Source organism: Scleropages formosus, chromosome 2, assembly GCF_900964775.1.
Source record: "Scleropages formosus chromosome 2, fSclFor1.1, whole genome shotgun sequence".
NCBI lineage: Eukaryota > Metazoa > Chordata > Actinopteri > Osteoglossiformes > Osteoglossidae > Scleropages > Scleropages formosus.
Genome location: NC_041807.1, coordinates 268,630 through 288,637, shown reverse-complemented (window position 1 = coordinate 288,637; position 20,008 = coordinate 268,630). Strand labels below are relative to the sequence as shown.

Genomic DNA, 20,008 nt, shown 5'->3' with positions numbered 1-20,008 from the left:
ATCTGCGCGTGACGCGCGCGTCGGGGCATTTTCACGTGGACCCCCACGGGATTCGATTGCGTCACGTGAGGTGTGTAATTTGTGGCTGATCGAAGGCAACGGTGCTGGTAAGTTAAAGTTGAATGTTTAAAATAATCCGCCGTTATTTCAATTAAAAACTATAATGAGGATCGTAATAAGATGCGAAGTAAGGTGTTGGGGGGGGGGGGTTTCCCTCCTAGTGCTCCGGTTTCCTCCCACAAGAAATGTGCTTCAGGTGAAATGGCGACTCTGCGGTGCTCGTCATATGCGTTGTACCAGGGCAGGGTTTTGTCCACGGTTTACCCCTCCAGTGTTTCCGGCATAGGCTCCGGACCGCCGCGACCCTCGCAACGCAAGGATAAACAGTTGGAGAACGACTCTGACTTAGACTAGTCCAAATACAGTACAATGAGATTCGGTAGAAATTTATTCAGAAATGATCACACATTACTTTACTACTTTTTAAAGATAAATTTATCGCCCTTCTTATTATATGGAACACGAGTTCACTTTCTTTCGTACCAGCGACGGGTGGATCGAAAGAAGAATATGAGGTGGATCACAAACACCACACTTTAACGAAGCTGGTTTAAGTGACCTTAAGTTCCGTTACCTGTTCGTAAGAAATTTCTTTAGAAATCATGGCAAAACTTTTATTATACATCGTTTCATAGAAACGTGCGTGTGGAATTACAATGTATTGTGAAGGGGAAACCCGTTGCCATAGCAACGAAGAACCCCGTTGTGCGCGGAGGGGATCCTGCTATCATTCCTTTGAAAAGTTATTCGCCTGAATTGCTCCAGAAATAAACCACTGGGACGAAACTCGAGGTGGTTAAGGGCACGGACTATTAAGATGAGTGCTCATCCCAGGTGGCATCTTCCCGTGGTCTCCTGAGAAAACAAAACTAACTTGAATTGCTTCAGTAAAACATCTAGCTGTATACATAAAGTTTTTTTTTTCCATTTAGGGAGTAAGTTCGATCAAAATAAGGAACCAATTCCAGTAACAGGCCAGTTGTGATATTACTTTATTCATACAGTATATTGGTACTGACATGAACATATGTACATTCCCAGTAGTATAAGAGCACTTTAACATGCACGTGTCAGTGTGTACTGTGATCCAAGTGTCAGAATGTCAAACATCCACACCGTTACATTTAAAATAAACAAAAAAGGCATAAATATTGACAGGCATACCTTTGAAGTAGTCTTTGAGACACTATACAGTGTCTGTTTCAGTGTACCTATAATAAACAGTGCAAAATTCTTTCAAGTCATTAGGTGTCAACTGCATTAGTTTTACATTTCACAAAAAGATCCGTCACTCACGTTTCACAGAATATAATTTAAAACAACCTCCTAGTTCAGAACCAACAACATCCTGAGTGCTTAAAAATAAAAAATAGTAAATCAGCTCAAAACTCTTAAGACAAATAAACACAGCTCCCACAAGGAAAGTAAAACAGATGCATGGTCTAGTAGACGCTCAACAAATATAGGAGATCACTCATGTGACCATCTTCTTGTGAAGGCAACATCCTTTGGTGGACCAAGGACAAAGTCCTGAGCACGTTTTGCCGAGGGCTTGTCTTTCACAGGTATTTGTATTCCTCCTCAGGCTTTGAGTAATACTGACTCTTCCACTTGCACACTTCCTCAATACATTCTAAGTACAACTCATGAGAAGTTTGCAGGGGGGAAAAAAAAAAAGGGAATTTTGAATAGATATATATTGTGGTGGGGGAAAGAAATAATGGTCATAGTAAACGATGTTTTGTCCTCACTAGTTACACAAAAAAAAAAAAAAAAAAAAAAAAAAAAGGTAGACAAGAACCACATCTTCCAGCAGGCTCAGGATCAGATGTTCTGCTGCTTTTTGTCGCTAGAGCTATAGGCTTCAACACGTCAGAAGGATATTTTGAGCAGCCACTCAGCTTGCTGATCAGTCTCGACAGTATTAAATCTACCACTACAGTAACGTAGCTACAGGTACATTAACAATTGTACAAAGTCCCCTGGTTGAACTTGTGCTAAAACACACAATGAGTTAGCTGTGGGGGAACTGTTAAAGTGTAGTGAACAGTAGAACACACGACTAACAGGATAAAGAGCTAAATACAACACCGTACTCGGAAGTACAAAGTAAAATGAAACTGAAACATAAAAAAATGAAGCCTATGGCAGATAGGAGCCTAGCCACACTCACTCCCTACCCATACTGGCACCCACACCTGGACATGACTAAGAAAACCAGCATCAGGTATGATCACCTGCTTGGAGCCTGTATAAAGAAAGAGGCCCAGAGAGCTCAAGGACAAGACGGTGGAGCTGTTTGTTGGATCTTTAGGCGAACAGTTGTGCGTTTTCAGTCTTTGTTGTTCTTCTACAAACAATTTCCTTCATGCTTTTACAGAGTTATGTTTTCAGTGTCAAAGTCTGAACAGATGTAACAGGAACTTCGGCTTCAACCACCCCATTCCTGGTCACTTCTTGAGCCAGACATGTCGAGAGCATGACAAAGCACAGCTAGCGATAGAAACCTTATTTCTATAAGGTTATTTCCCATGAGAGTCTAGGGAACAAACAACCTGGATTCTTGCATTTAATTAACCTTCAATTAAAAAGTTATTTCAGTTTGACAGACCAGTTAAATTTAAATGACCTCATGCATCAGATGCAAACCCCCCAAAAAAGTCCACTTCTTCCTACCTACCTAATTACAGAGGGACTTCAAAAATCCTTTATCCTAATTACCATTAAACAGCTCAAATTCAAAAACAAAGCCTGACATTAGACAACTAAATTAGCGGGTAAATAAGAGCATCTGTCAGACATGAATACTTGAGAAACCTGCATTTACCCAGCATTTCCCCCAGGCCTGGTCCTTACACCTCCTCCTCTGCCCCAATGCAATCTCCTTTCTTCTAAACTTCTTCCTGTCTTTGTCCTTCTCGCTAACCCAGTTCCACCTCCTTCCTGCTCCCCCTTCCACCAGTCCCACCTTCTTGCCACTGTGTCAAGCCCTCCCCCAATTCCATGAGCCTGCTCCTCTCCGATTCCCCCTCTCCCTCAGCACCACGGCTCCCTGTGGGATCGGCCTCGTTGCAGGCTGTCGCTACGCTGCCAAGCACTCTTCATCAGGGCAAGTGCCTCGCCACACCTCTTCTGCACAGATGGGTCCGAGATGCAGTTTTGTGGCAGGCACACCTGAGGCAAATTTACAGGAAATATTGAACATAAGCAGCTGACAGTTGGATACACATGGGCCAAAACCCAAAGAACTGTTGCACCTGAAAACACTTGATTCTATTCAAGGGACAGCTGGTACCGGAGTGGTTACAGCTGCTGCCTTTGGACCCAGAGGTCACAGGTTTGACTCTTACCTCCGACTGTAGTACCCTTGAGAAAAGTACTTACCCTAAAATTGCTCCAGTAAAGCTACCCAAAATGACCCATTTAGCATCAGCTAAATGAATAAATATAAATGTTCTTTAACCACCTGCCTTAAACCAGATAAAGATGCATGAAAAATGCTGGCTATTCATTTAACACACATTTTCATGTTACCATGAAATACCGTTCTCGTACTTCTCACGTAAAATTATGAGAACAGAAAAGAAAAAAAAAAATGTGGAAATGCAAATCTGACAGTAAATCTTTTGCACTTTTTCTGTTAAGTTACACACATTTTCGTTTATATGTCCATTAGAAAATGTTTAAAATATTTAGAATCTCTAAAAACTCAGAAATATGGTACAACACAGGACAAGCAGCCAGATTTCATTTCTACTTGATTTATTAGTTTAGATGACGCTCTTCTCCAAAGCAACTTACAATGTTAGTTTACCTCCAAATATTTACCCATTTGTACAGCTAGGTAATTTCACTGGCGCAATCTAGGGTAAGTACCCTGCTGAAGGGTACTGCACCTGGAAGCAAAATTCAAACCTGTGACATTTGGGTCAAAGGAAGCAGCTCTAACCACTACGCCGGCAGCTGCCCCTGCTTACAGGTTCCGTTCATAACACTGTACAAATTTGTCTCTAAATACTTCACCATGCTGAACAAGTTACACTTCCTAAATCAAGAAAATCAAAGTCAGAATGGTGTAGCCTTCCTTTGACAGGGGGGAGGAGAGAAAAGGAAAAGGAAAGGGGGAAAAAAAAAAAAAAAAAAAAAAAGGCATCTACTGGTATCATATAGAACTCCAGTGCTCAGCACTCTGTTTCTGTTGTGTTTATTTGCACCTGAAAGAGGTCTGTCAAGGTCCTCTTCAATGCTGACTGCAGCCGATCCCTCTCTGCACAGCTGCTGAAGTATAGGACCCAGGAAAGTAGAGAGTCACTGCGGTCCTCAGTAAACTCCTGCAAAGAGGGGAATGATGAAGCAACTACACAAGCTGCAGCAATAGTCACCCCTAGAAGATCCTGTGATAAACACCTATTACAGGACATTTAGGGAATTGTATCCAGTAAGGTGCAGATTCAAAATCTTGGATGATAATTTAGTTTTACCCCTCAGTACTGTACTTGTGAAATATTGTTTTGATTAAAGAACTATGTCCATGGTTAAGAAGTGTATGTCTGCTGAAGATCTCTGCTAAATACATCAATTAATTCTTTTGCTTAGTTGCAGATGCTCACAATGATACAGTATTCTTTGTCTCTCTCCACACAAAAGCTGGTGATGTCACTGAGGTCAGCCTCTCCGAGCAAACGGAAGAAGCTGGTCTGGCAGTCCTGATGACACGTCAGCAACTTCCTGTCTGTCAGAACAAGGCAGCATGGGATACAGGGGGCTGGAGCCACTCCCTGTGGGATTACCTGCTAGGATGAGAAAAAGTTATAACATTCTGGGAATTCACACAGTTACACGTGTGGCAACTGCATTTGCAGTTTGATTAACCATAAATGTCCATATTTTCAGCCCTCATTATCAGGGTTCCCCCCCGAAGAGTTGATGGTGAAATCCACTTAACGTTGTAGTAATTCACCTGTTATGGGGGCAGCTGCCAGAGCAGTGGTTAGAACTATTGCCTTCGGAGCCAAAGATTGTAGGTTCAAATCTCACCTGCTGCTGCTGTATCCTTAAGAAAGATACTTACCCTAGAATTACCCAGCTATGGGTAAACAGGTGTAGGTAGCTTAATATTGTAAGTGGGGTCAGTCTGGCTATTTTTTGCTAAATATAGCGCACTCAACAGAGGGTGGTGCAGTGGGCTTGGCCGGGTCCCACTCTCTGGCGGGTCTAGGGTTCAAGTCCTGCTTGGGGTGCCTTGCGATGGACTGGCGTCCCGTCCTGGGTGTGTCCCCTCCCCCTCCAGCCTTGCGCCCTGTGTTGCTAGATTGGGTTCTGGATTGCTGCAACCCCGCTTTGGACAAGTGGTTTCAGACAGTGCACCACACACACACACAATCATCTAAATTACCCTACAAACAAGGGTTGCAAGTGTACCAATAGGGTGTGAATGGTGGTTATACTCCTCTGTATAAATAGATACCAGATAAAAACATATTTCTTCAAGCAGTTTATTACCACTGTTATACTTCTCCCATAACAAAATTAACTACTGTGAGTACACCGATCAGCCACAACATTAAAACCACTGCCTAATATTGTGTAGATCCCCCTCGTGCCACCAGAATGGCTCTGACCCATCAAGGCATGGACTCTACAAGACCTCTGAAGGCCTCCTGTGCTATCTGGCACCAAGATGTTAGCAGCAGATCCTTTGAGTCCCGTAAGTTGCGAGGTGGGGCCTCCGAGGATCGAAATGTTTTTCCAGCACATCCCACAGATGCTCGATCAGATTGAGATCTGTGGAATTTGGAGGCCAAGTCAACACCTTGAACTCTTTGTCATGTTCCTCAAACCATTCCTGAACAATTTTTGCAGTGTAGCAGGCCGCATTATCCTGCTAAAAGAAGCCACTGCCATCAGGGAATATCATTTCCATGAAGGGGTTTATGTGGTCTGCAACAACCTTTAGGTAGGTGGTACATGTCAAAGTAACATCCACATGAATGGCAGGACCCAAGGTTTCCCAGCAGAACATTGGGCAGAGCATCACACTGCCTCTGCCGGCTTGCCTTCTTCCCATAGTGCATCCTGCTGCCATCTCTTCCCCAGGTAAATAACGCGCACACACACCTGACCGTACACATGATCGAAAACGAGATTCGTCAGAGCAGGCCACCTTCTTCCATTGCCCCATGGTCCAGTTCCGATGCTCACGTGCCCATTGCAGCAGACAGGGGTCAGTATGGGCACTCTGACCAGTCTGCAGCTATGCAACCCCTTTGGCAGCATGCTGCGATGCACTGTGTGTTCTGACACCTTTCTATCATGGCCAGCATTAAGGTTTTCAGCAATTTTTGCTACAGTATCTCTTCTTTGGGATCGAACCAGACAGGCTAGCCTTCGCTCCCCACGCGCATCAATGAACCTCGGGCACCCATGACCCTGTCGCCGGTTCACCGGTTGTCCTTCCTTGGACCACTTTCGGTAGGTACTAACCACTGCATACCGGGAACACCACACCAGGCCTGCCGTTTTGGAGATGCTCGGACCCAGTCGTTTAGCCATCACAATTTGGCCCTTCTCAAAGTCGCTCAGATCCTTATACTTGCCCATTTTTCCTGCTTCCAACACATCTAATTCAAGAACTGACTGTTCACTTGCTGGTTAATGTACAATACCCCACCCCTTGACAGGTGCCATTGTAACAAGATAATCAATGTTATTCACTTCACCTGTCAGTGCTTTTAATGTTGTGACTGATCAGTGTACTTCCTGTGTCCTCTCTGTTACAATGAAAGTCTCAACCCATCAGTTGATATTAGAAAATAGAAATCACTTCTAAAATAGTATATTCAGTATTAATTGATTTTGCTCAGTTCATGTTTTTCTCCATAGACACTTACAATGTTAAGTTGCCTGAAATATCTTACTTATAAAGTAGGTGTGTGTGTGTATATATAAAGTAGGGTACTTTTTTTTTTTTTTTTTTTTTTTTAAACTGGAGCACTTCAGGGTAAGTACCTTGCCCCGAGGTTTCCTGGGGAGGAAGGGATTTGAACCTGGCTCCTTTGCAAGATGAAGGTTCTAACACCTGGACTACTTATGGTTCTTGATAAAAATGATTAGAAATAAACTAGAAACATGTAACTCATGCAATTCATTATCACTAACTTATCCAAGTAAGTGTTACTGTGGTGGAAGCCTATCCTAGAAGCATAGAACTAAAGGCCTGTAAGGGTACACCCTGGACGGGAAACCTGTCCATCACAGGGTAGCCACACATGCATACAGTCCCTCACACACATTCACACTACAGCCAATTTACAGTAATCAATTCCCCTTAAAAACATGTCTCTGGACTGCAGAAGGATAAAAATGACTTTTAGTTTTGTATTTTAATTTTATGCCACTTTTTCACTTTTTTTTTGGTCTGATGATTATTCCCTTCCGATACAAAATAATATAAGTTTCACCTCTTCATGATGGGAATTTACCCAACAGGTGATTTCATTTAATAAATGAACCCCATTATGTGAGGAATGGGTGTACATTATTTCTGGTCTCACCTTTTCAGTACAGTTGTGGTTAAAAGTCAGCACACAGGGACTCACCCCTTGGGAGACAGACTGACAGAGCACCTGCATCCAATCTGCCATGTCCTGCTCGCTGTTGGCACTAAGCTCCAGCGGGGAACGCTCTGACAGGATGACCTGGAAGGCATGTGGTCGCTCTGTGGAGCTGGAACGCCGACAGCCCCCACAATTTGCACTCCTGTATACGCGGGAGGATTCCAAGATTGACAGACATTGGCGTGAGAAATGCATATAAGAAAACTAACAAACCTGCACAAGTACACATTACAGAGCACAAGAACATTTAGCAACCATTTATTTAAACTAACCTAACTGTAGATTTTCCTCAGCTACAAATTTTAGAGATGCTCTTTTGTTTCTTGATAAAGTAAAAGTTTTCCCTAAAAGCAGAACTAAGAGACGACAAATTTTGTGTCCTCGCAGATAGGTTTCCTTATGAATGTGTGCTCAACTGTAGGCAACAGAAAATTTGAACACTACTACGAAAAGTATGACTAAAGAAAATACTATAAGCAGGATGAACATCTGTATACTCACAACAAGCCTTACCCCATTGAGATTGATAGTAGTGGTGTCCTATCTGTCCTTTCTGAGTACTGGTACAGAATCCCATTACTCACATATGAAAAAAAAAAAAAAAAATTTCAGCTTAATATACTGCACACCCTTCATTAAAGCATCAACTTTTAAATTTTAAAGGCAATGCCAACATTACCTGAGGACCAGGTAGCAGCTCTTCCACAGCTCCTTGCCCATGTAGGTAGTTCCAGCTCGGTATAACAGCGGTCCCTCTTTAACACCGTTTGAGGACCAGGCCACAGCTGCATGGGGCTCCACAGTAACATCCAAAGGATCCTCCCAGTGGACCAGTGAGTAGAACAGGATACAGACATCAGACACCTGAAACGGTAGGGCAAATATGTCCATTCTCTGGTCAGTAGTCGTGACCCGTCAACTGATGTGGCATTTTATGAGGTAACCTTGTAACAAAATCATTGCAAGCTCAAATCCTATAAGTGAAACTTTTGCTCTACCCTTAAGAAACATCCGGGTTTATGAGTAAAATGCAGCTTTACAGTAAAATACATTTAAAGCTGAAATAATGATGGTACACTTCACATTTATAACTCTCTCTCGCGATCATAATGACGCAAAGGCCACGAAACTCAATATGAAAACACACCACACCTCACAGTTTGATTCTTGGCTCACAAACTTGGTGAGAGAGAGCCTCTCCATGGTAGCATCTGTTAGAACGGCAGGGTAGGGGGGCTGCTGATTACTCTTCATTACAGCCAACTTTAAAACATCCAGGAACCAACTGAGAGAAGGACAGTGAAATGGTGTTAAAATGCCTTTTCCTTCAGGAAAATTATGTAAGAGACCTCTGGGAGAAATATCCCACTCACATGGTCAGCGAAGGATCTGCTGTATCCAGCAAAAATTGTCTCCTCCGGTTGGTGCACACCAGCGTGATTGTCTGCTGATCCAGTCCAACCTGGGACACAAACCACACCACAGACCCTCGCTGTCATCACGTCTTTTGACTGGTTCCACTCATGGAACTGATGCAAATTTCAGTTTTCCCTCTGCATTACAATTGTAGAGCTATTGATGGGAAGTAAAATAAAAGACTAACAAAAAAAACAACAGGACACAATCAGCAAGACAGGAGGAGCAACTTACAGAGATGTAGTCCAGTTCACTGTAGGACACAGCATCATCTACCATGTATGGCTTCTCTGCAGCTCCTGTGAGAGAAAACAAGATGTACAAACACGTTAGTGAGGCCTCACAAATTAACAAGCAACACATGCAGACATGGCATGCAGCAAGTAATCTTTAAAACTTAATCATAATACTGACTCATCTTAAGAAAATAATTGAGACTAGAGATCTACTTATGATTTATTTTGTTTGTAAACTGAAAGCCACTTTTACCACAAATTCATAATCAAGAAAAGCTTGATAAAACACACATAACGACTTCTTTCATTTAACTTATTTATGGGTTTGGTTCTGTAAATAAAAAAAAAAAAAAAAAAAAAAAGTCTTATATTTTAGTATTTTGTTTAACTTGGAGACACATCAAAATTAAAACTTGTTTAAACTGACTGAAAATAAAAGTGCATATTTTCAAGGAGTCCTGTCCTATTCATCATACATCTTATTGCACCAGTGAACACCAGACAAGATATAAACATGAAAGTAAGACATATCTAATCTGTGTGCATACAATTTACTCTCACCCATCTGTCTGGAAATGTAAATACACATTCAGTCATCAAGAAACAGAAAATGCAATTTTGTTTTTGCACCGTCTACAACCGCTTGTCCCAAGTGGGGTCGCGGTGAGCCGGAGCCTAACCCGGCAACACAGGGCGCAAGGCCGCAAGGGGACGGGACACCAGTCCGCCGCAAGGCACCCCAAGCGGGGCACGAACCCGAGACCCGACGCACAGCGGGCACAGGCCAAACCTGCTGTGTCACCAGGCTCCCCCACAGAAAATATTTGTGACTTTGAAATTTTTAACACATTCAATTTGTAACAGAAGGAGCCTCTGTAACAATAATGTGAGTGGAAAATAATGCATCTCCAAATGAGCAAAATGCAACTCCTTGTCTCCAGGCCGTACTCACCTTTGCGAAGCAGGTAAATGTAGTAATTAGTCAGCAGCAGGTACAGAGGCTGCAGGTCCCCCTCCATGTGACCTGTGCTCATCTTCACCATCTGTAAACTCACAAAAACCCAGCCACTGGTCTATCAAACACCACAACTTCATGCCTGAGTGACGAGATGTTAACTTTTCCTTAGCGACACTCAACTGTACCAGCTGTGCAGCAATGGCAAGAGATCTAAAGGAGGATTTCGGTCACCTTCACAAGCTGCTCTTCGGTCTCCCTGAAGACATGGATCATCAGCAGCAGCAAGTGGTTGTTGTCCACCCTAAAAACAAGAATATCACTGTCAATTTGGTCATGATCAATGGCACGAAGTGCCCAGAATATCACAGAATCAAAATACGACAAATAAAAGATGTCCCACCTGAACTCTGCTGGATGGAAGCCAGCTACCAATTTCTCTTCTCCCACAGGAGAGCCATTCTCCCCTGGCACTACCTGCATTTGCTCCTCTTTTTCTAAGGAGTGGATGGTGTCCTTTCCTTCTGGCGCTTCTCCTTGTCCCTCAGTTTCATAGCCACTAGGAATAGTCTGCGACTGGCCATACCCTGCAATGTCATTGTGGCCACCACCCTGGGAAGCAGGGTTTGCACCGTGGGGGGCAACGCTGTAGAAGTCGGCAGTGGTCGTGGGGCTCTGTAAGAAGCTGGAATCTGGGGCCAGAGCACAGGCTTGGGGCAGTAATGCTGCTTGGACCTCGAGGTCAGGGGGCTCACCTTCGGGGTCTCCCTGAAAGGGCTGCTGTGTGGGAGGTCCTGAATTGGTGCTGCTGTCTCCACTCTCTGAAATGGACCGGTCCCAAACCTGCTCACTGAGCTCCAAAGCCCCATCCAGCTGGTCCATGACCTCTCTGAGGGGCTGGCCCACACTGTCCATGGAGGTGTCTGTCATCTCTGGCAGTCTTAGTAATGCCTCTGTCTCATCCTCCTCCCCCATGCCTTCAGCCCGCATCGCTACAGCATCAGCCTCTGAGCCACAAGACCCGTATGCCAGCAGATGCCCCATTCCAGCCGAGTGCTCTTTGGTGCGGGATTCCTCCGATTCAGGTGCAGAGGACACTTCTGGAAGGGTGACAGAGGACTCTCTCCCAATATACTTTGAAGACGTTTTTCCGTGTCGTCTCTTTCCAGGCTTCCTCCGTCGGGCCATTCTAGAAAAACATGAAATCAAGCAGTAGAATGCAGAATGTACACATACTACATCCTGCTCATTCAGAAAAGGTTTGTACTTTCGGATCTATCCTGTTGTTGATACATTTTTCATGCAGTCTGACATTTATCTTAATTTGGCAGCTGAAAACTAGATTACAGATAAACATTAAACCAACCAAAACATACAAAAGTAAAAAAACATTTCAAGTCAACACACAAAGACCACAAGGTCCCAGGCTAGGTTATATTTGTTATGAGAACATTATTCCATCTTTAGTTCTGATACATATTGTATTTTTGCATTAATTATATAAACAAACTCACACATCAAAAAGGAGCAAAAAGATTACACACTGTCACAGGCTTCTTTCACTGTGCAGAGGCATCTTCCATCTCTTTGACAGTGCTTTTGGTCATTTAAGTAGTACACTATGCACAACAGAACAGTGCTCATGCTCATATTCCACGTGCATGCAGAAATGACTAAAGGCACTAACCGGATGACCTCCAGCTCTGTGCTTGTGCTCTCCGTATCCTCCCCGTTGGTGGAACTATGACGACTGGTGCCGTGGACAGGGCTGACATTGGTAGAAGTATTGATGTCGGAGTCCTCATCAATGGGACCATGTCTAAAGGTGGGACTCTGCGGTGCAGAGGTCTCCAGCACCTTGAGCTCCTCAACTCCCGAAATCACTGACATTTCAACAGCAGGCTTGGGGTCAGCGCCCACAGAACCTGCACTGATCACGGAGTCTGCAGCTTCTCCGTCTGCCATGGCAGGAGCAGAGGGACCCACTAAGACAAACACAAACTCCTGACTGGCAAGTCTGCACACTGATGAAATACTCCTCACAGTGTTACATGGCAAGACCGCTAAGGCAGACAGACCTAAGACTGACAATACCAAGGACTCTGCAATTACACACAGACACACTGAAATCAGACACCCTCTCCTGCCTAACAATAACCCAGGGTATTGCTGTGGAAATTATACCTTAAAGATGGTTAATTCAACTTATAAGTAGTTATCAGTTAGCAAGTAGTTCATAGAGTCTGATTAGACTGAACTTGTTTTGACTTTTGGAAGAATTTAGTTACAACTAACACTTATCACTGATTAATGAAATTAGCAAAAATATTTTTTTTTTTTTTTTTAGGTTCAGCTACACCACAAACTGCTTATTATCACAACTTATTTCCAACACTAGTAAATACATGCACACATAAACATGTAGCTCCTTACCATCACTAGAGTGGGCAATCGCACTGTCGTCCCACTCTAGATTGGTGGAATTGACTGAGTGAAGAGACAAGCTGTCACAGCCAGGCAGTCGCTCCTCAAAGTCCAGAAGGCTCTGAGGCTTGTAGCACTCTGGCATGTAGGCAGCCACGTCCAAGTAGGGTACATCCTGTCCCATCGGAGAGCAGAATAATAAGCCCAGGTGAGAGTGGGAGTGGACCTGACATCAGTAAGTCAGCCATTCTCCTTTGTCTGTGACCATACAGCACAACCTCTAATATAACTACTCCTAAAGCTGCCTTTGTAGCTGCATAATTTTTGTCATGAGGGCATTCTGTCATTATTGTTATTTATTAATTTAGCTGATTCTTTTTCGCAAAGCAACTTTCACTGTTAGGTTTGTATCCTAGGACTACTTATTATTTACCCATTTATACAGCTTGGCAATTTTTACTGAAGAAATTCATGGTAAAAACCTTGCTCAAAGGTACTGCAGCAGGAAGACAGATTTGAACCTGGCTCCTCTGACTGGAATAGTCATGTGAAAAAGTACTTACATCCCATGGAAAATTTTGCCCTTTTCAAGAAATCTGAACACATAGACATTTTATCTTCACTTAATCAGTGCCTACATATAAAGGTGATATCCTTAAACAAACGACACATGAAACTCACGTTACGTAGTCTTTTTATAATTTAAATAAACAAATACAGATTTGTTACATGGAAAAAGTAAAACACACCCTTAAATTTATCACAATTTCAAATGCACAAAAGTAGAATCAGGTGTACCAGATGAAGCGCCAATGATTAGAACATTGTTAGGGAGTATCCCAGAAGAATGTATATCTGCATCTGTACACCTGAATCTACAGGTAAATTTAAAAACTATTGATGTCAACATGCATCCATCTAGCATCAGAAAAAGATTGCACAACTTTGATCTGAAGCTTTTACCATCTAAAAACAACATCAAGGCAAGAGTACAGTTTGCCAATGAACACCTAGGCAAAGACCAGGACTTCTGGAACAACATGTTCTGGACAGATGAATCAGACACACAGTTGTTTGGCCACAGTACCAGAATACAGGTTTGCCGCAAACCAAAGACAACATTTGAGGAGAAGAACCTCATACCAACTGTAAAGTATGGTGGTGGAAATGTTATGGTTTGGGGTTGCTTTGCTGCCTCGGGGCTTGGTCAACTTGCAATCTTAGATTCAACTATGTATTTTACATCATTTCAGAGAGTGTTTGAAAAAAATGTGAAGCCACCTGTCCAAAACTTGAAGCTGAACCAGAAGTGGACCTTTCAGCAGGATAATGATCCTAAGCAAACCAGCAAATCTACCAAGGAATACCTCAAAAAGAAGTGGAAGGTTATGGAATGGCCCAGTCAAAGCCCAGATTTGAATCCCATTGAAATGTTTTGGGGGTATCTGAAATAGGCTGTACATGTAAGAAAACCCTCAAACATCTCAGTTAAAGGAATTCTGCATGGTGGAGTGGTCAAAAATTTCATCAAGTAGATGTCAAAGACTGGTAGACAGTTATAAAAAGACTGCTCCAAGAAGCTATTTCTGCTAAAGGGGACAATAGCAGCTTCTGAGATCTGGGGTGTACTTACTTTTTCCACATAGCAATTTTACATCAATTAAAATTTGTTGAATAAATGACTGAAAAAGTCAAAATTCCATTGTGTTTTTGTTCAAGTATATTACCTTTACCTGAAGAAACTGCTGAAATGAAGCTCAAATGTGTGCATGTCCAAATATGTTGAAAAAGGCAACTTTTTCCATAGGGTGTAATTACTTGTTGTTTATTTAAAAGTGAATATACGATGTTCTATTATGGGTGATATGACTTGCTATGTGCTAAAAATGTAATTAGTGCCTTTTCTGTTCTTCCTCTCAAGACATTAAGTAGTGAAAAAGTAGAGTAATACATAGGGTTATGGAGAAGAGTTAGTAACACAGTTAATATTGTCTAATTTTTAAAAAAAAAAAAAAAGAATGGAGGTTTTGCAGAAAATGAAGTCTTGTAACTCCCTGAGATGAAGTGAAGTCAGCTTTGGCACAAAACTACTCAATACTAGTAATCCATTTACCTTATCGTTAATGATAACCCTACAATATCTGTCCTTAAGTTCTAAGTCATGTGCCTCACAATGGGGAAACATTACTGGGAAACGCTTATACTGATGTTCATTTTGGATGAGCACACCGCATAATATTATATTTTGATAATGTAATGTTTAGCTAGAAGCTCAGTAAATAGTCTAAAAGTAATGTCTGTAATTTTAATCAAAAACCTCATTATTATTGTAAATATTACATTAACAACACTGTAAATTACCACAAAATTACATTATCTTAGGGGGGTGCAGTGGCGCAGCAGGTTTGTCTTATGCCTGCTGTCTGGTGGGTCTGGGGTTCAAATCCCGCTTGGGATGTCTTGCGACGGACTGGCGTCCTGTCCTGGGTGTCCCCCCTCCCCCCTCGCGCTCTGGGTTGCTGGGTTAGGCTCCAGCTCACCGCAACCCCGCTTGGGACAAGCAGTTTTAGACAATGTGTGTATGTACATTATCTTAAAAGTTTGTTGATTTGACAGTGCAACTCACCAGTTCTAGGTCAAAGCGGATGAACTCCAGTCCTGATACCAGCGTGAGGAAAAGTGCAAGGTGATCATGACTACAAACCAGAGCATTCCTGGAATAAACAGACCACATCAGAGTACCTTTAAAGACATGGTGAATAAATGTGTTAAAACCTAAAACATGCAACCCTTTACAAAGCCAAAAGATTCTCCAAGTGAAGAACATTTAGAACTGATTCATGCTGACAGAAGTGTAATGTTACAATCAGTACAAGTCAAACATGATCCTCAGGGTTTCTCACTGCACAAAGTGATATCTGAAAACAATGTCATCTCAATATCATATTAACTTTGTCAAAATACAGAAATTGCATCTTATAATATAGATATATAATTAAAAATGCAATTTAAAAATGTATACTGTCACTGTATTTAGGTATAATTATATTATTAAGTTGTGAATATTTTCAGAAAATAAACTGAGTTTCCTATTTGTGATTTTTGGTTACAGCTATACACTAGAAGCCTTAAGGGGTGCAACACATATTCCAACACCCCGCTAAGAGAAACTCACTTGAAATAATACTTGTGCAGCAGCCCCTGATTCTCCTGAAAGAGCCGAAGGTAGCTCTCAAGGGAGCTCTCGCTCAGGGCCAAGTATAGCCAGGCTCGACCTAAAATTCAGACAGGAAAAGGAAAGCTGTTATGTAAATCATAACAGGTGAAGTATCACACTGTCAACAACACACACACACACACACACACACACACACACACACACACACACACAATACTGATATTGTGGTATCGGAGGGATACTATGAAAACAGGGAATTTAAATTGTGCCTGTACTGTATGCTTATTTAGCCTATATATTTATATCGCTGCCCGAGAAGAGTCAACTCACTGCGACCGAGATGTGTGGCAATGTGCTGCAGGCCCTCTATCTGTCGGACTGCTTCTTTGCGAGTGAAGTGCAGGACCAGGACCCAGTACCCCAAAGATATATCCTGTAGCCTGCAGAAATTTATACACATAAGTTACAGTCTGTCTTCAGTCAAGGCTCATCTGTTTCTGCAGTTCTAAAAACGACATTTTAGCAAATATCAGCTGCGCTGGATTGCTTATACAGAAACACTGGCAATGACAAACAGACAGAGAGAACAATCTACAAATTTGAATATGTAGATTAAATTATAATTAATCACTTCAGAGCTAGTCAAATGCACAAGCATACAAAATAATATCATCTGATGCTTTGAATCCTATCAGTACGGTTCACAAAAGTGGTGTAATCGATGAATGGCAACCAAGTAAACGATTATTGATTTTCTATCTCGGGTTCAGACGCTAACTAAATAGAGAAATGTCTTTATCTTAATCTAATAGTCTGAAGTAGCTGATAAGAGCAACCAAGTTCCACTACGTAGTGAACTAGGGCATAATTTCACCAATAAAGTCAGTGAATGGAAGATCCACGAAAAAACCAATTTACTATATAGTATAGTTTTACAGCTTCAAAATTCACTGCACCCCACATTTTTTCCACTAATTTGAAACTAATTATTCTAATAATTAGAAAAATTCTAAAAATATACCTTTTCACAACGAACACTGATATTTAAGAAAAACGTGAAGAATGCAAGTTCTGGACCGATTTTAGAAATTAAGATGACGAAAATCAATCTTCTGAATGTGCTTTTACAACAAGCGTTGCTTAATTATTAGAAAATGATAACCATACAGCATTGTATGTGAAAGTAAACAGCCACCCCCAACCCTTGTATAGTAGTACCCATAGAGCAGGGCGTGGTCCAGGTGTTCACAAAGACGCTGCAAGACACGGTCATGGTTTCTGATGGCTGGGGCCTCGTCCTCACAGGCTGCAAAGTAGCTCTGCAACTGAAAACCAAAAAGCACAGAGGTACATCAGTACCGTTTATTTGGCGGTTCATAACGGGTTACAAACGGAACCCAGAATGGCACATTTATACCTGGATACAAATCACTGGATACGCACTAAAGACAAATGAAAGTCACACAGAAGATTCATTACTTATTTGGTAGCAGTATTGGATAAAAATACGGTAAATTAAATTAGCCATGTATTAAGAACAGTAGAAAGGCGCATATATTATTTCAACAAGATCTGTCCGCATTATGACAGACAGTTGTTTATTTTGGGAAGTTTAAGCCCTCTAGCTGGTGAGTGAGACACATGACCTTGTTTTTACTGCAAGTACAAGGAATTCCAAAAACCTCAAGGTGAGCAAAAAGCACAATTCATTAATGCCAGGAATAAAACTTGATGTAAAATTAAGAAGAACTGAGGATACTGCCAAAACAAAAACACAACAAGCCAAGCTGTGAGCTACAAAGAGAAGCAAGATGAGAGACTTGAAGAAAGAGAAAGTGAAAGGTTTGCATGTCAAAATGGGGAGAAGCTGGAGGGCATAGTGACTAAACAGAAACCAAAGACCACAACCATAAATGATTTTCTTCAACTTTTAATTTTCTTTTATTCCCTTTTGCTGCCATCTTAAATGTAGAAACTGTATGTATTGTCCTGTACAGTGCTCTGTGGCACCTTCTTAAGAGTGCTATATAAAAATCAATTGAACTGTTAAAATTGCTTTCTCTGATGTAAGATATTTGTATCTGAACCAGGTTATGAGGGCTAGTATTTTATGCTCAATCCCAGACTCCATCTACGGTAACAGATACAGTGTTCTTTACCATGTATACTATAATACTGAAAAAAAAAAAAAACCCATAATGTCAGTAATAAAACATCTAGACATCAGGTAAGGGCAAAAGCGACAAAAAGAAGTGGGGGAAGTGAGACCTTGAGAAAAACATGAATGTGAAATTCATCTCTTCTCCCTTCATTCTATCCAAAAAGATTGCTCTGAAAACATACTATTCTTATTTATACCGGTTTCTATTTTTCCAAATCTATTGCAGTGTGTTGCTCAGCCTCAGGTCCCCACACAGACTCCATGCAGGACTATCTGTAGATTCGAAATCCCATCCAGCCGGAACGTGTCCCGTGACACGGATCCAAAGCCCCCCCTCCCTCTATTGTTGCCCACTCACTCACCTTCTTGACGGACAGAGAAATGTTTTCCAGAATTCGGTCTTTGACTTTGAAGGGATCCATCATGGCTGGAGTCTTGTGAGCCGTGAGCCGGACGCGAAAACACTGGGGGAAAAGTAATCAAAATATTGCGTAGCCCTGCTGCTGTTTCGTACATGACACTGTCACCACCCGAGCGAATGATGATGAGGCGATGTTGTAGTTTATATTTACCAGTCACGCGCCTTCCCGTCTTGTGGCTTTTGAGCAGGGTTTTCACCACGCTCTATCCTTTCGCACTTCTTTTTCTCCTCCTCCTTCCCCAGTCAGAGTGGAACCTCAGGCGGACTCTCGGCCGGTAACGCAGCGCGACGTGCAGACCTGACGGAGCACAACCGGCGTGTCGCTCTCGACCTCACAGCCACTACCGTCAGTAACACACCTCCTTGCGCTAACAGTCTCATTTAAATCTGTATTTATTTATTTATTTATTTCTTTAAATATTTATTCAGCTCACGTCTTTCTCCGAGGCGACCTGCAATACAGACCAGCCTTTACAGCACATATTTATATCCCTGCATACGTTTAGCTCTACAGCGTTTTCGTCCACAGCGACGCCCACCCGCCGGCGGATAAACCAGGGATGGTGCGCGCGGTAACCTCCGTGAGGTTTCTCCAAGAGCCCCACGGAAGTGACGTCACAGGCACCGCCACCGGAATCCGCCGAAGGGTCGCTATAGGGGCATCGTTAGCGTAACAGATGATTACTGCGAAAACTCTTCAATCTGTTGTGGAGTATTGTATAAATCTAATGAAAAGTACGCAATGAAACATTCGTCAGTTAAGCAGCCTAGATTTATGGTTGGCATACATTTTTAGAAAGCACGTTGGGGCAAAAAGGTGGAAGTATACATTCGAAGATGTGACATAAAAAGCCTTAAAGACAGGCATATTCTGTATAAATTTTACTATAAATTAATATGGAGTAATACTGCAGACTTGAATATGTACTATTCATAGGTGTAGCACTGTCCCTTTTTCCTGCAGTGGATATGTGCTATGTGCAGGCCTGCTAATGAAAGGGTTGCCTCAGTCTTTCCATTTTCCACAAAAACCTTGTGTTGTGGAGACACCCACTCTGAGATAGATGGCTCATCTCATCAATAAGAGGGATTCTATACAGTGATGACATGCACATGGCCCTCTAGGGGGTCAGCAGCACGCAGCTCTGTGGTTTGCTTGTTCTCCCTTGTCCGTAGTGTTTTGCACACATTCAAAAGACACTGTAGAGGTAGAGGACTTAAAAGAAACACACCTGCACCCATACAGGCCCAGATAATCTGTCACATACTGAAAACTTGGATTTGAAAATCCTTAGAGAAAGATGTCCGGGTTGCTGAAACATCTCACGCTGTGCGAAATCCAGGTATCGCGGTTACTTTGTTTTTTTGGGTGCTCCAGCAGTAGAACGTATCCCGTTTTGAGACTCAGGAATCTTTAAAAACTTGCTGATTCTGTTGCCCAAGGGGAACAGTTGCTCACAAATGAAATTGAAAACTAAAGACACAGCCCTGCAAGAAATGACAAATCAACACATCTGTGTAAAAATTAAAGTACAAATGCA

General features: G+C 42.2%; 1 protein-coding gene across 4 annotated transcripts; it reads right to left on the bottom strand.

Annotated features, from left to right (window-relative positions):
- Positions 1-1,835: 1,835 nt before the first annotated feature.
- On the bottom strand, positions 1,836-19,024 carry LOC108933860 (pleckstrin homology domain-containing family M member 2-like). 4 transcript variants are annotated; one of them, XM_018751230.2, is made up of 20 exons: positions 18,619-19,024; positions 18,409-18,510; positions 17,104-17,210; positions 16,216-16,325; positions 15,883-15,982; positions 15,334-15,421; positions 12,717-12,882; positions 11,971-12,268; positions 10,687-11,472; positions 10,518-10,587; positions 10,281-10,371; positions 9,327-9,391; positions 9,050-9,138; positions 8,829-8,961; positions 8,356-8,540; positions 8,190-8,255; positions 7,659-7,818; positions 4,671-4,853; positions 4,275-4,391; positions 1,836-3,234 (listed from the first exon to the last, which is right to left on the bottom strand). In XM_018751230.2, exons 2-20 carry the CDS (start codon positions 18,469-18,471, stop codon positions 3,097-3,099), a joined length of 3,015 nt encoding a protein of 1,004 aa, XP_018606746.2. In that variant the 5' UTR covers positions 18,472-18,510; positions 18,619-19,024; the 3' UTR covers positions 1,836-3,096. The 4 variants fall into 4 exon arrangements, with proteins under 4 accessions (XP_018606746.2, XP_018606747.2, XP_018606748.2 ...); XM_018751231.2 differs by having other exon boundaries at positions 4,671-4,850; XM_018751232.2 differs by having other exon boundaries at positions 11,971-12,241.
- Positions 19,025-20,008: the final 984 nt, after the last annotated feature.